The 16,988-nt window shown below is 39.7% G+C and overlaps 1 protein-coding gene across 6 annotated transcripts in view; it reads left to right on the forward strand.

Moving 5' to 3' along the window:
• The window catches only part of HEATR5B (HEAT repeat containing 5B), a 106,104-nt gene that overhangs the window by 55,036 nt on the left and 34,080 nt on the right, over window positions 1-16,988 (forward strand). For all 6 annotated transcript variants that reach the window (XM_015112109.3, XM_015112105.3, XM_015112106.3 and 3 more), the window contains exons 23-26: window positions 1,416-1,655; window positions 2,163-2,414; window positions 10,119-10,300; window positions 14,203-14,271. In XM_015112109.3, coding sequence (XP_014967595.2) covers window positions 1,416-1,655; window positions 2,163-2,414; window positions 10,119-10,300; window positions 14,203-14,271 — 743 coding nt within the window. The remainder of the gene's footprint in view (window positions 1-1,415; window positions 1,656-2,162; window positions 2,415-10,118; window positions 10,301-14,202; window positions 14,272-16,988) is intronic.

The following is a 16,988-nucleotide window of genomic DNA, read 5'->3' on the forward strand; positions in this document are numbered from 1 at the left end:
CTCTGTGCCTAATCTCTTTCTAATGTTCTCTTTTCTTGGAACCTTTTCATTTAACTTTTTCTATTGTTTTAGAATTTCACTCACTATGGCTACTTTCTTCAAACCTCACTTTATTCTGTATTTGGGGTGACAAAACAAAAATAGTTAACCTTTCAGCTCCATTCCTCCATCTTACTTCCTTCAGGGTTCAGAGGGCTCTAGACTTCAGAGGGCATAGTAATACTCATTCTTAAAGCCACCAGTTATATACTACTGCTGTTTACAAGAATGAAAAGATTTTCCGATGAAGCAAGAAATTTAACTAATATTTCGTGACAACATTACTTTTTGGTTGTTGTTAGTCTTTGGATTTTCCCAATTTTTATTTATTTTTTATTTTTATATTTATTTATATATTTATTTATTTATGAAACAGAGTCTCACACTGTCACCCAGGCCGGAGTGCAGTGGTACGATCTCAGCTCACTGCAACCTTCACCTCCCAGGTTCAAGTGATTCTCCTGCCTCAGCCTCCCGAGTGGCTTGGATTACAGGCACCTGCCACCGCACCCAGCTAATTTTTGTATTTTTAGTAGAGGCAGGATTTCACCATCTTGACCAGGCTGGTCTTGAACTCCTGACCTTGTGATCCACCTGCCTCAGCCCCCCAAAGTGCTGGGATTACAGGTTTGAGCCACTGCACCCGACGGAGTTTCCAGGCTGGAGTGCAATGGCACAATCTTGTCTCACTGCAACCTCCGCCTCCTAGGTTCAAGAGATTCTCCTGCCTCAGCCTCCCGAGTAGCTGGGATTACAGACACCCACCACCACACCCAGCTAATTTTTGTATTTTTAGTAGAGCTGGGGTTTCACCATGTTGGCCAGACTGGTCTCGAACTCCTGACCTCAGGTGATCCACCCACCTCCGCCTTCTAAAGTGCTGGGATTACAGGTGTGAGCGACTGCACCCGGCCTTGAGTTTTCCCAATTTTTAAATGAACTGTTAGGATACAGTCCACTTAGAGTTTGTGTTCTGACTTTATAAAATTTTTAAAATCTGAACTATAAGACTCAGTAAGTTTCAATTTATTCTTCTAACAAATAAAACAGTTTTTTAGTTTGTTAAATATATTTAGCTGTATATCTCTTTCCCACACTTTTTCTTATTAGAATCAAATATTTATTGAGCGTTCCCTGAGATTTGTTTACAATATCTCAGAATAATCAGTTTTACAGTTCAAGGTTTTACTCTAATTGCCAGATTAAATTATGATCCCAAAGATACGTAAACTAGAGGCCGTAGTTAAATTGTATGTAGCTAGCTGGTTTTGTGGCTGTTGTGAATTTATATGTAAGACTTGATCTTTATCATAATTGTTACCTATAGCATACAACAAAAATCCCATACAAATTCATTTGTAAAAATTACCTTTCAGATGTCAATCCTTTTGCACCTGGGGTTAGTTCTCGAAGTGATATTCATTGCCGGCACCAAGGTGTTAATATAACAGAAACTGGTCTTGAGGGACTACTTTTTGGAATGCTAGACCGGGAGACAGATCGAAAATTGTGTTCTGATATTCATGACACTTTGGGACATATGCTTTCTTCGCTGGCAGTAGAAAAACTTTCTCATTGGCTAATGCTTTGTAAAGATGTCCTGGCAGCTTCTAGTGGTAAGTATTTAATATGTGTTCTTAAAATAATGGAAATTGTTTTACTTCTGATATATGCATATAGATATATGTATAAAGATACATACATGTAAATCTGAGCTTATATTTAAAAGTAATAACTTTTGATCTACAAATCCCTGTCAAAATGTTGAAGGTTAAATTATGTTATAAACAAATGAGCTTTTTTATATTGTTGGGAAAATGTATTTCAAAATTTTTTGGAACTTCAAACTAAATTTTCATACATAAAAATCCCGAGTTACTCTAGAGTAACACATACTATGTAAAACTGTTGAAATATGTAAATGTAGTTTACATAAAAGTAATTTATGTTATCCTTTCCTTGGCTTTTGATTGTTGAAAAAAAATTTTGCTAGTTTTACTGTTTTCCAGAAAGTAAGAATTTAGTCTTTTTTTAAAATTAAAAAATTTTTAACATTAATAACTTTTTAAAGGATCATTTTTGCTTATGTAAGGTTGTTATAATATTCCTTATTCTTGTTATAGATATGAGTACTGCAACTCTCTTAAGTAGTGGAAAAGATGAAGAATCTGAAAAGAAGGATGAGATGGATGATGATACCATGTTTACCACATTAGGTGAAGAAGATAAATCAAAGCCTTTTGTGGCCCCTCGCTGGGCCACTCGAGTATTTGCTGCGGATTGCCTGTGTCGAATCATCAATTTGTGTGAGAATGCAGACCAGGCTCACTTTGATCTTGCCTTGGCACGTTCTGCTAAACTTCGAAACCCTACAAGTAAATTTAAAATCAGCACTTATTTTCCCCAAAGCATTTTTACAGCTTGAGATGTTTTACTGCTATGGATGTAGTGTGCTTTAGAATGTGCCATTTGTTTATTGTAAGTTCTCTTGCCTTTCATCTTAGTTTTCTGTCCCCTCTACATACTCTTCATCCTATTCAACTTCTGATTCCTATTGGGAAGATAAGTTGAAGAAGGTGGTCCATAAGATACATTGATCTGTGTGTCTGTCTGTTTAATCATTTGCCCAAAGGATAATCATGGCAGTTACTTAGATTTTCTTAGTACATTGTCCTGGATTTTAGCATTTCAGCAGAAAGGAAATGGTAAAATTTTAAGGCATATAAATAAAGTGAGAATCCCCAGCCATGGAGAATGTCAGAATTCATGAATGCCCTGGTAGATTGCAAACTCTCAAATTTCAGAAGTGCTATTAGGTATTTTTGCAAAGGTGAAAATTGTTTATTATGGAAACAATTTTTATCTCATTATTTTTTATCTTTTGTAAACTTTTTATACCGTGTATCCCCTGAATCTGATATTATAGGGAATTTACAAAGAGACCATCAGGCCCAGTACCTTCATTTCATAGTTGAAGAGACCCAGAGAAATTGAGAGGTGATAGAGTAACAGATTCCTTATCCTACAGTTTGTTGTCTCTTTATCACCCAGTCATTTTTTAAATAGCTGAAGACAAATTGTATGTTTTAACAATATTGACATCTATGAATTGAAAATGTCTTTTGGGTTATTTCATTGTGTATAAGAAGCAGCAGAGCTCACATACATATTTTTAAAACAAACAGGCTGAGTGCGGTGGCTCATGCCTGTAATCCCAGGACTTTGGGAGGCTGAGGCGGGTGGATCACTTGAGGTCAGGAGTTCGAAACCAGCCTGGCCAACATGCGGAAACCCCATCTCTACTAAACATACAGAAAATTAGCGGACATCCTGGCACGTGCCTGTAGTCCCAGCCACTTGGAAGGCTGAGTCAGGAGAATCGCTTGAACCCGGGAGGCGGAGGTAGCAGTGAGCCAAGATCATGCCACCACACTCCAGCCTGAGCGACAGAGCAAGACTCTGTCTCAAAAACATACAAACTGGAAAACAGTAGTACAACATGTATAAAATGAGACTCTGAATATAGAGTATCAGCAAAGCACAATACATCATTAACACAGTGTTTTTGTTCATGTCATTATTCAGCAAATATTTATTGCATCCTATTTTTTGGTATACAGTGGGGATACAGAGAAGAAAAAAACATAGTCCATACCCTGGAAGAACTTACAGCCTAGAAGACAGAGAGACAGACTTCTCAGTCAAATGGTGTGGGGTGTCCTAATAGTAGTATGTTAAAGTACTTTGAGAACATTAAAAAACATATAGTATTCATTTCCTATAAAGCCAGGGAAGACATCACAGAAAAGGTTATTTTGAAGTTTTATAGGCAGAGAAAGGGTTAGAAGAGACTGTTGGCATTAGTTTTCTATGGCTGCTATAACAAATGCCCACAGACTTGGTTTAAAATCACACAAGTTTATCATCTTACAGTTCTGGAGGTCAGAAGTCTCGGTGGGGTAACATCAAGGCGTCGGCAGGGCTGTGTTCCTTTCTGGAGGCTCTAGGGGGCATCCCTTTCCTTTTCTTTCCAGCTCGTATATGCTGCCTGCACTCTTTGGCTCACGGCTCCCTTTCTCTCTTTTCAAAGGCAGCAGCGTTAAATCTTTCTGTGATGCTTCTTCAGTCCTCACGTGTCTCTGACTGCAGCCAGGAAAGGTGCTGTGCTTTTAAGGACTCATGTGATTAGATTGGGTCTGCCGTGATAATTTAGGCCAGTCTCCATGTTTTAAACTCCATAACCATAATCACATCTGCAGAGTCCCTTTTGCCCTACAAGGTAACATAGTCACAGGTTCTAGGGATTAGGTGTGGAAATTTTGGGCTGCCAGTATTCTGCCTACCACACTGGATTATTAGAAGCGGAGGGATTCAACATGAAAAAGCTGATTGCCAAAAAATAAATAAATAAAAAGAATCAGAGGAAGTAAGAGAATTTGTAAAGCCATGGAATCATAAGTGTGCGTACTACATTTAGCGAATAGTGAAAATCCTTAGGTAGGCCTTTCTTTCTTTGTAGATCTTTTTTTTTTTTTTTTTTTTGAGGCGGAGTCTCGCTCTGTCGCCCAGGCTGGAGTGCAGTGGCGCGATCTCAGCTCACTGCAAGCTCCGCCTCCCGGGTTCCCGCCATTCTCCTGCCTCAGCCTCCCGAGTAGCTGGGACTACAGGCGCCGCCACCACGCCCGGCTAATTTTTTTGTATTTTTAGTGGAGACGGGGTTTCATTGTGTTAGCCAGGATGGTCTCGATCTCCTGACCTCGTGATCCGCCCGTCTCGGCCTCCCAAAGTGCTGGGATTACAGGCTTGAGCCACCGCGCCGGCCTCTTTGTAGATCTTAACTGTTGTTTTTCTTCCTCATTGTGTCTTGTTCTTTTTACCTTAGTGCTCAGAGATCCTCACAGGTTTTTTCTTTATACATTGATGTTTTGCTTTTTTTAGCCTTCATTAATAATCTTAAATCTGCTTTAATTTTTTTAATTTTCCTGTAATTTGTCTACATTTCTCCCACCTCCATTGTATCATATCCGTTTTACTCTCTAAGATTTTCTGTTTTTATACCATAGCAGCCATGATTCTTTCCATCCTATTGAGGATGCCACATGATTTTTTTTTTTTAATTTTATTCTGGTTTTTATAGAAAATTGTTTCCAGAGATTAGCCATTTCTCTGAATCTTCAGAATCTTTCTTTTCCCTGGTTGCATTTTTCTTTAATAAACTTAATTGTTTATATATTCTTGAAAGAGAAGATTCCATATTTGAAATTTTCTCTCAGTGTAGAGGTGGATTGCCCGTGTTCTTTGTTGTTCATGTATTTCCCACCTGTAGTTGGATGGTAAGGTGCTGTAACAGCTCCCACCCAGATTCCAGTGTCTGGCATATTTTGCTCTGGATCCTTTCTAACAGGATGCTTTCTAACATCACCGCCTGCCATTCTGATTCCGAACAGTCATGGCAGAGTATATGAAAAAGTATAGACCCAGTAAATGTGCTCTTCAGGCTCTCCTGTATCATCTTCATCTCTTCATCTTCCTATCTCCTATGCTTTAATTGTAGAGAATTACTACTCCCCACATATAATAAATCCCCTAATTATTTTTCCGCTTTGAAGTTTTTGTTCAGTCCCCTTGTCATACCCACCTTTTCAAGAGTTCACTTCCTGGGATTTAGAAAAAGACAGAGGTCTTGCTTTGGAAGGGTAGACATAGAGATGGGCAGAGAAGCAGCAGCACTCTGGTTGTTGGGGAAAGTGGCACCCTCGTTACAGAAGCAATTGCCTAGATTTTGGTTTGGTAGATTGATACAGTCCTAGACTTTGTAAATTAGGTGATAGAGTGCAGGAGGAATAATAGGTCTTTTTATTTACTTTCAGGTTGGCATAATATAAGTAGACTCATTTTAATCTACTTCCTACTGCCTTGGGAATTTTCTCCCAAATTTTGGCAGTAGTTTATTATACCTCATTCTTGTTTGTTTCTCAGTTTTTTTGTCGTAGTAAAATACATATAACATAATAATTATCATCTTAACTTTTTTAGTTTATCAGATGGGCAAAATTTGTTTAATTGACTTACATATATATATATATCATGTACAACAAGATGTTTTGAAGTATGTATACATTGTAGAATAGTTAAATCTAGCAAATTAACAAATGCATTACCTCACCTAGTTACCATGTTTGTGTGAGACCACTTAACATCCACCATCTTTGCATTTTTCAAGAACACAGTGTATTGTCATTAACTATAGTCACCATGCTATAGAGTAGATCTCTTACACTTATTCCTCCTATTTAACTGTAATTCCATATACTTTGACCAACATATCCCCATCTTACCCTTAACCACCCAACCTCTGGTAACCACCATTCTACTCTCTACTTCTGTTAGATTAACTTTTTTAGATTCCATGTATGAATGAGATCATGTGGTATTTTTCTGTGCCTGACATATTTCAGTTAACCTAATGCCTCCAAGTTCATCCATGTTGTCTCAAATAATAGGACTTTATTCTTTTCTATGACTGAATAGTATTCCATTATGTATTTATACCACATTTTCTTTATCAATTGATAGATACTTAGGTTGGTTCCATATCTTGGTTACTGTGAATAGTCCTGCAGTAAACATGAGAGTGCAGATAACTCTTCAACCTACTTAGTTCAAAACCTTGCTTTTGGCCAGGAGCAGTGGCTCAGGCCTGTAATCCCAGCACTTTGGGAGGCCGTGGCAGGTGGATCACGAGGTCAGGAGATCGAGACCATCCTGGCTAACATGGTGAAACCCCGTCTCTACTAAAAATACAAAAAAAAAAATCAGCCAGGTGTGGTGGCGGGTGCCTGTAGTCCCAGCTACTCGGGAGGCTGAGGCAGGAGAATGGCGTGAACCCGAGAGGCAGAGCTTGCAGTGAGCCGAGATCACGCTACTGCATTCCAGCCTGGGCGACAGAGCGAGACTCTTTCTCAAAAAAAGAAAAAAAAAAAAAAACCTTGCTTTTATTGGTGGTATGTTTTTGCTTCCTTTAGGTGAGGAAGCACTGCGGGCTTCTAGCCAAATGTTTTCCCTTCTCTGCTTGCCTCCCACCCACAAAGCAACAGATACTCTTTTATTTTTATTTTATTTATTTATTTTTTTCTGAGACAGAGTCTCACTCTGTCACCCAAGCTAGAATGCAGTGGTGTGATCTCGGCTCACTGCAGCCTCAGCCTCCTGGGTTCAAGTGATTCTCCTGCCTCAGCCTCCCGAGCAGCTGGGATTACAGGCACCCGCCACCATATCCAGCTAATTTTTGTATTTTTAGTAGAGATGGAGTTTCACTATGTTGGCCAGGCTGATCTCAAACTCCTGGCCTCTGCCCGCCTTGGCCTCCCAAAGTTCTGGGATTACCAACATGAGTCACTGCACCTGGCCAGATATTCTTTTTAAACTCAAGATTCTAGAATTAGTTTTTTTGGTAGGCACATGAAAAAAAATTGAAGGTATACAACTTGTAACTTTGACAACAACAATAACAACAAAAACTTATTTAAATAGGAACTGTTTGGAGATCAGGCTGAACCATAGAATTGTCACTGCTTCAAAAATACTTTGTGGGTTTTGAAGCCTCCTGAAGAACTTTATAGGCCTTGAGCTTAATAATTTCTTTAGATAATTTGTGTTGCTATGTCTTTTAAGTTCACTGATCTGTAGCATTTAATCTCTATTAATTTTATCCAGTGTAGTTTTCATTTCAGATATTTTACTTTATATCTCTAAATTCCCCTTTGTGGTTTTTTTTTTACCTTTCATTTCTCCCTTCATTATTTTCGTGCTTTTCTTTTCCTTTTTTTGAACATAGGAAACATATCAATAATAGCTATGTAAAGTTCCCTGTCTACTTCTCTTATCTTTTTCATTTCTAGACTTGTTTCTATTCACCGATTTTTTTTTCTCTCTCTCTCTTTGTTGTGAGACATATTTCCCTACTTCTTTGCATTCTTGGTAATTTTTTATTAGATGTCAGACATTATAAATTTTATGATATTAATGCTGGATTTTGGTGTGTTCCAAATAATTTTGGACTTTGTTCTGGGATGTAGTTAAATTACTTGGTATCATTTTAATTATTTTGAGACTTGCTTTTAAACTTGGTTCATACAGATCCAGGACAACTTTTACTCTAGGTCTAAAAGGAAAAACATTTCCCTTTTCCACATCTTATTCTTATAAAAGTCTTTTCCTTCTTATTTGTAGATTTAAGTTTCCTGACAAAGGTTTTTCTGAAGTAGAGATTGGCAGACTACAGCCTACTGTCCAAATCCAACCTACAGTCATTTTTGTAAATAAAGTTTTACTGGAGCACAGCACACTCATTTCTATACGTATTGTCTGTGGCTGCTTTTGCACAGTAACAGTGGAGCTAAGTAGTTGCAATGGAGATAATATAGCCTGAGACCAGGCACACTGGCTCACGCCTGTTATCCCAGCACTTTGGGAGGCAGAGGTGGGCAAATCACAAGGTCAGGAGTTTGAGACCAGCCTGGTCAACATGGTGAAACCCCATCTCTACTAAAAATACAAAAATTAGCTGGGTGTGGTGGTAAGGCCTGTAATCCCAGCTACTCGGAAGGCTGAGGCAGGAGAATCACTTGAACCCTTTGGGGGCAGTTTGCAGTGAGCCAAGATCACAGCACTGCATTCCAGCCTGAGAAACACAGCAATACTCCATCTCAAAAAAAAATAATAATAAGATAATATAGCCTACAAAGTGTGAACCAAAAAGTGACTGAAGCGCAGATATCAATTGATAGAGGCTTTTTAGCCAAGGTTAAGGATTCACCTGGGAAAAAACATGGGTAACAGGAGCATCTGTGACCCATGTTTTATCCAAAGGGGGTTTTGGGAACTTCGTTATTTAAAGAAGAAAGAACAGCAGGATGGAAAAAAAAAAAGGGAAGGGAGGGTAAGCAGTGAGGTAAATGGTTATTATATTCCTGTGAGGCTTTGATTAGCCTCAGTAAATGTTTTTTTTTTTGTTTTGTTTTTGAGACAGGGTCTTACTTTGTCACCCAGGCTGGAGTGCAGTTGCATGCTCTCGGCTCACTGCAGCCTTGACCTCCCAGGTTCAAGGGATCCTCCCACCTCAGCCCCCTGAGTAGCTGGGACTACAGGTCCACACCACCAAGCCCAGCTAATTTTTGTATGTTTTGTAGAGATGAGGTTCACCATGTTTCCCAGACTGGTCTTGAACTCTTGAGCTCAACCTATCCACCCACCTCAGCTTCCCAAAGTGCTAGGTTTACAGGCTGAGCCACCTCACCCTGCCTAGCCTCTGTAAATCTACATTTTACATGTGAAAAGGAGGAATAAAGGAAAAAGTCAGTTATGCATTGGCCTCAGTGTAGAGAGAGGGATGATTTCTCATCTTGTCTTTGTCCTATACCTGTGAAAATAAGCTGGTAGTTGACATTGTCAGGGTGAGATTCAGCAGAACTTGGTTTTAGGGCTGGTTCTTAGCGAGGGATATGTATTTGGAAAGATTCCTTGTGAGCAATTTGTGAGAGGAGGCCATTTGGGAAGATTTTTGGCCTTCTGTCATTGTGGGAACGTGGCTTAAAATGAGGCAGTGACACACAGTTGTGAAATTAACAGCTACCTGGGAGCAAAAGGAAGGCAGTATTGCAAGACTCAGTCCCCAAGCTTCAATTTCTCTTTGGCATAGTGAGTTTGGGGTCCCAAGATTCTATTTTCTTTCATAAAGTCAAAAGTATTAACTGTCTGGTTCTTTACCTAAAAAGTTTGCCAAGCCTTTGTTCTTAAAGAATTAGAAACTGATTTTGGGAAAGTTACGTTAAAAGTATTTTGCATCAAATATCATTGTACATCCTATAACATCATCAACATTACTGTATTGTATATCACTATTCTTGAAAGATTGATATGGAAGTTGTCTTGAAAGAATATAGTATCTTTACTATTTCCAAAGTCATGAAATATGTGGATTGTGTTTTTTATCAAAACTGTATTTCATTTCATATTTTTATGTTATTACACTTATTTTTGGAAGAGTTTTCATTTTTGCATTCTATTTTTATTTTTAGATGACCTCTTGGTACTTCATCTCTCTGACCTCATTCGCATGGCATTCATGGCTGCGACTGATCATAGCAACCAGCTGCGAATGGCTGGGCTCCAGGCACTTGAAGACATTATCAAGAAGTTTGCGTCTGTGCCTGAGCCAGAATTTCCAGGTCATGTGATACTGGAGCAGTATCAGGCTAATGTGAGATTTTCTATTTATTTAAAAATTTAAAATTGATCTTTTGAAAGACGACTGAAGAAGTGTGGACTTCCTGAAGGACTGCATTTGGAACTGCAATCTGTTTATTTCTGTAGAATGCGTCTCTATCTCCATTGTCTGTTACCTAGTTTTAGTCACCCCACAAATGAAGAAATAAGTGTCAAGCTGTTGTCACTATTTTTAAGTTGTGATAACATATTAGTGATAAAACTAGAATAGAAATTCCAGCTCAGTTTTCCAGTCTTGTGTTTAGATATTTAGCCCTGCCCTTTAAGAGATAAAAGGAACCTTCAAAAGAGTATTGTGGATTTGCTGCCATTATTTTTATATGGCAAACCTTCATAAGCATTTTTAGAAACAGATAGCAGTTGCCCCTTGTATAATAAAGGATAAATTAACTCTTAAGAACAACAGTTAAAAGTATTACTGAGGTCGGGCACAATGGCTCACACCTGTAAACCTAGCATTTTGGGAGGCCGAAGCAGGTGGATCACAAGGTCAGGAGATTGAGACCATCCTGGCTAACATGGTGAAACCCCATCTCTACTAAAAATACAAAAAATTAGCCGGGCCTGGTGGCACACGCCTGTAGTCCCAGCTACTCAGGAGGCTGAGGCAAGAGAATCCCTTGAACCCAGGAGGCGGAGGTTGCAGTGAGCTGAGATCGCGCCACTGCACTCTAGCCTGGGTGACAGAGGGACACTCTGTCTCAAAAAGAAAAAAAAAGTATTGCTGAAAGAGTTAGATATTTTCAAAGTTTTTTGTTTTGTTTTGGAGACAGAGTCTCGCTGTGTCGCCCAGGCTGGAGTGCCGTGGCATAATCTTGGCTCACTGCAAGCTCCGCCTCCCAGGTTCATGCCATTCTCCTGCCTCAGCCTCCCGAGTAGCTGGGACTATAGGCTCATGCCATCACGTCTGGCTAATTTTTGTATTTTTAGTACAGACGGGGTTTCACCATGTTAGCCAGGATGGTCTCGATCTCCTGACCTCGTGATTCACCCGCCTCGGCCTCCCAAAGTGCTGGGATTCCAGGCGTGAGGCACCACGCCCGCCCAATTTTTTTTTATTTCATTCAAAAGAGGGATCTGCTTGTTAGTCCTGAGATTCATACCTGTACTTATGTTATTCAAATGAGGCACAGTAAACTAATCCTAGCAGTGGGGGGTTATATGAAGGATAAAATTTTGTTAACAAGGAAATAACAGATTTTTTTTTTTTTTTTTTTTTACTGTGATTATGGCAAAATCTTTGCTTCAGTACGCTATACCTCATCTAAAAGTTGTGCTTAAATATATAAAAAATTTAAAATGTGAATTATGTATAATCCGTTGTTTTTACATCTTAAGTGAAGAAATTATAACTTCTAGCCCAACTAGCTATAGAAAACCTATATACAGGCCGGGCGCGGTGGCTCAAGCCTGTAATCCCAGCACTTTGGGAGGCCGAGACGGGCGGATCACGAGGTCAGGAGATCGAGACCATCCTGGCTAACACGGTGAAACCCCGTCTCTACTAAAAAATACAAAAAAAAAAAAAACTAGCCGGGCGAGGTGGCGGGCGCCTGTAGTCCCGGCCACTCGGGAGGCTGAGGCAGGAGAATGGCTGGAACCCGGGAGGCGGAGCTTGCAGTGAGCTGAGATCCGGCCACTGCACTCCAGCCTGGGCGACAGAGCGAGACTCTGTCTCAAAAAAAAAAAAAAAAAAAAAAAAGAAAACCTATATACAATTGTTTACTCCCAAATACCCAACCTATTGGAATGGTGGGTTTCTTAAAAGACATTTTATTTAGAAATGATATTGCCAGCTGAGAGCGGTGACTTATGCCTGTAATCCCAGCAATTTAGGAGGCCGAGGTGGGCAGATCGCCTGAGGTCAGGAGCTCGAGACCAGCCTGGCCAGCATGGTGAAACCCCATCTCTACTAAAAATACAAAAATTAGTTGGGCATGGTGGTGCACACCTGTAATCCTACTCAGGAAGCTGAGGCAGGAGAATCACTTGAACAAGGGAGGCAGAGGGTGCAGTGAGCTGAGATTGCACCATTGCAGTACAGCCTGGGCAACAGAGTGAGACTCCATCTCAAAAAAAAGAAAAAAAAAAAAAAGAAGAAATGCTATTGCTGGGCGCGGTGGCTCACGCCTATAATCCTAGCACTTTGGGAGGCCGAGGCGGATGGATCACCTGAGGTCAGGAGTTCGAGACCAGATTGGCCAACATGGCGAAATCCCATCTCTACTAAAAATACAAATATTAGCCAGGCATGGTGGCACACACCTGTAATCCCAGCTACTTGGGAGGCTGAGGAAGGAGAATCACTTGAAACTGATAGGTGGAAGTTGCAGTGAGCCGAGATCCCACCACTTCACTCCAGCCTGCAGGATGGGAGAGCAAGACTCTGTCTCAAAAAAAAAAAAAAAGAATGATATCAAATTTACAGAAAAGCTACAAGAATAGAATAAAAAACTACCTTACAACCCATATTCATATTTGCCAATTGTTAATTTTGCCTCATATGCTTAAACAATGATTCTCTCTGTCTTTCTTCCCCCAACACACAGTTTTTTTCTAAACCATTTAAAAATAAATTGTTTAAATCATGTGCTTTTACCCTTGAGCATTTTAGACTGTATTTTCAAAGGACAAGAACATTGTCTTATATGACTACAGAATAGGTAACCTCAAGAAATTCAACATTGATATACTACTTTTACATAATCTGTCATATTCCAGTTGTGTCAGTCAACCCAGTAACCTATTTCATACAGTATTCTTTCTCTGCCAGTACAGAATCCAATACTGGTTCACATACTGTGATCAATTACCATCTGTCTTTAGTCATAGAGAGGGAGTCTCGATTCATTTCCTAACTACTATCGATATACCTGACCAACTGGATCTCTGTTATAAGGGAAGAATATCTCAACGTAGGAGCTGACTACATCTTACTCCTGTATTCAACTTATACTTGTTGTATCTAATATAGCTAAGAATCTGTGACTGATGTGGGCTTATTTAAAACAGAAGCTCATATTCCTCTACTTATTAATATAACAAAAATGCATAAATTAATATTTTTGAGCAGCTTTTTAAAGCATCTTCTTTTGAGGTTAAATGTCCTCTAACGTCATGGAGTGACTGTAAATCTTTAGTACTACTCAGTTGTTTAAAGAAATTGATCCAGATAGAAGATTGACTCATAAGGTAAATACTCTTAGAAATAGGTTTAGAAAAATATAGACAGAAAAAAAATCTAACAATAGCAATTTTTGGTATGTCTGATAACGTGACTTTGTCGGAAAATCCTGTTTAGTATGAAACAAAAACGAGAAAAAAAACAAGATTTTTTGCCTACTTTATATAACATTCATATAGATTTGATAATGATAACCTCCTGGAAAGCAAAAGAAAAAGGGTATGACTGAGTTTATTATAACTGAAAAGAAATAAGGGAGAGGTCATAAAAAGGAAAGGAACATAGAAGTGTTTTTGTGTGTTTTCATCTCCAAACACACAAGAGGCTTTATGTTTACTACTTACCTTTAAAAATAAAATGCCTTGGGCCAGGCACGGTGGCTCACACCTGTAATCCCAGCACTTTCGGAGGCTGAGGCGGGTGGACGATTTGAGGTCAGGCGTTCAAGACCAGCCAGGCCAACATGGTGAAACCCTGTCTCTACTGAAAATACAAAAATTAGTCTGGCGGTAGTGGCACACACCTGTAATCCCAGCTACTCAGGAGGCTGAGGAAGGAGAATTGCTTGAGCCTGGGAGGCAGAGGTTGTGATGAGCCAAGGTTGCACCACTGCACTCCCGCCTAGGTGGCAGAGTAAGACCATGTCTCAAAAAATAAAAATAAAAAATAAAATGCTTTATTTATTTTTCTAGGTGGGAGCTGCTCTAAGACCAGCCTTTTCACAAGATACACCATCAGATATAATAGCGAAAGCTTGCCAGGTAAGGAGAAAAATGGTACTTTGTATAGTTGTCTTCTATAAATTCATAGATATCTTAGAATTTAACTTGTGTGAAAGAATAGAGAAAAATTTGGGAGACCAATATGGGAGGATTGCTTGAACCCAGATGTTTGAGATCAGCCTGGGCATCATGGGGAAACCCCATCTCTACAAAAAAATACAAAAATTAGCTGGGCATGGTGACATACACCTGTAGTCCAGGCTACTCGGGAGGCTGACGTTGGAGGATATCTTGAGCCTAGGAGGTCAAGGCTACAATAACCCAAGATTGCACCACTGCACTCCAGCCTGGGCAACAGAGCGAGACCCTGTCTCAAAAAAAAAAAAAAGAGCAAAACTAAATAATATTTTTATCTTGGAAATACAACAGTGGTAGTTTTCCTTTTTATTCTGTATGAAATGATGAAATAATAATTAGATAATAAACATTGTGGTTGAAACACTGTTTTTGACCACATATTATAAAAATTTTGCTAGTTTGTAGGTATTAAATCATCCTGAAGAGAATTTCACAATATACACATTTCATTGCAAAATTAATCCCAGGGAATTACTCTCACCTTATTATATCTGAGGAGACTCAAAACAAAACCACCAAAAAATGGCACATTTTCTTTTTATTTTTGGAGACTGAGTCTTGCTCTCTTGCCCAGGCTGGAGTGCAGTGGCGTGTGATCTCGGCTCACTGTAACCTCCTCCTCCCAGGTTCAAGCAATTCTCCTGCCTCAACCTCCTGAGTAGCTGGGGTTACAGGCGCCCGCCACCATACCCAGGTAATTTTTGTGTTTTTAGTAGAGACAGTGTTTCACATGTTGGTCAGGCTGGTCTCAAACTCCTGATCTCGTGATCCGCCAGCCTTGGCCTCCCAAAGTGCTGGTATTACAGGCGTGAGCCACCACACCCAGCCCTCAAAAAACGCATATTTTCTTATGCCTTTAATCAGTTTCTCTTTTTCATATGCTTCATTTTGAAAAAGGATTCATGTATTAAGCTCTAATCTTTTAGGAAATCAGGTTATTTGTCTGCTTACCTAAAGACAGAAGAGAAGCAACTCTCTTCTTCCTAGTTTTCTGGAGTAAAGTGCTGTGGTCCATCATTTTTGCTTAGAATCCATGGCCAAGCTTCATGTAACCTCTATGCAGAGAAGATTCTGCAATAATAGGTTTAAAATTCTGACTTTATTCTCTCTGTAACTGAATACGAGTTTGCCCCTTCCTTCCATTTTTGAGATTGGTATCTCTGAAACCTTAATGGCAGGCAGTCTTCAGAGAAATTAACTCTCTTCACTGACAGGAGACCAGAGAGAGAAGAAACGTTGTTGATAAGAGATAGGTCTCTGGATCATGGTGCACACCTTCAAGTTCGACTAGGTAATTTGGTTTGGGATACTGCCACACAAATATCAAAAAATTACTGTCCATTTGTAAATAAGTGTATCGTGATTATGTTTCAGAGCACAGCATTTAAGCGGACAAAATCTCCTACAATGCTCCTGATCATTAGAAAAGCAAAGGCTATTAGAATTTTATCTTGTATATGAGTATTGAATTTGCCTTAAACTTATTGCTTTTGTGGCCCTAGCTGCGTTTTTTTATAAGAAGTTTCCTTTTTTCTAGTGGCAGGCTTAAATTTGTGACCTCCTTTCCTTCTATTGCTGGGAGTGGTTTCCTAACAGGTAAAGCTGTAGGTTACAATTTCCTTTCCTTAAAGGAAAGTAAGGAGTTGGCCTACATGATATCCTAGCCTGTTTGTTAGAACAAATGTCATGTTAAGAAACTTTAAAATCAGGGTAACTCTTAGATTATAGGAAGGACCCTCAGTTGTCACACAACCGGGTACAGTAATCAGTGGATCAATCAAAAATTATTTAAAGTAGGGTCAGATCATGAACATAATGCATACTTAAATATTTCATTTCAGCATAAAACTTTTAAATGTACATTCATTCACCAGGCTTTTCATGTAGGGCAAAGTCTTTTCTCTGAAGATTATTTTACTAATTCAGTGCTACTTTGTCACTCTTCATAAACAAACTCCATAATGCATTATCTGTGATTCTAGTTTCAGATTTTATTTTTTTTTGAGACAAAGTTTTGCTCTTGTTGTCCAGGCTGGAGTACTGTGGCTTGATCTTGGCTCACTGCACCCTCCACCTCCCAGGTTCAAGTGATTCTCCTGCCTCAGCCTCCTGAGTAGCTGGGATTACAGGTGTACGCCACAATGCCCAACTAATTTTTTGTATTTTTAGAAGAGATGGGGTTTCACCATGTTGGCCAGGCTGGTCTTGAGCTCGTGGCCTCAGGTGATCCACTCACCTCAGCCTCCCAAAGTGCTGGGATTACATGTGTGAGCCACCGCACCTGGCTCTTTTTTTTTTTTTTTTTTTTTTTTTGGAGACAGAGTCTCCCTTTGTTGCCCAGGCTGTAGTGCGGTGGTGTGATCTTGGCTCACTGCGACCTCCACCTCCCGGGTTCAAGTGATTGTCCTGCCGCAGCCTTCCAAGTAGCTGGGATTACAGGTGTGTGCCACCACGCCCAGCTAATTTTTGTATTTTTAGTAGAGACGGGGTTTTGCAATGTTGGCCAGGCTGGTCTCTAACTCCTGACCTCAGGTGATCCACCCACCTCGGCCTCCGAAAGTGCTGGGATTACAGGCATGAGCCACCGCGCCCAGCCTAGTTTCTGATTCTTTAATGTG

Source organism: Macaca mulatta, chromosome 13 (genome assembly GCF_049350105.2).
Source record: "Macaca mulatta isolate MMU2019108-1 chromosome 13, T2T-MMU8v2.0, whole genome shotgun sequence".
Lineage (NCBI taxonomy): Eukaryota > Metazoa > Chordata > Mammalia > Primates > Cercopithecidae > Macaca > Macaca mulatta.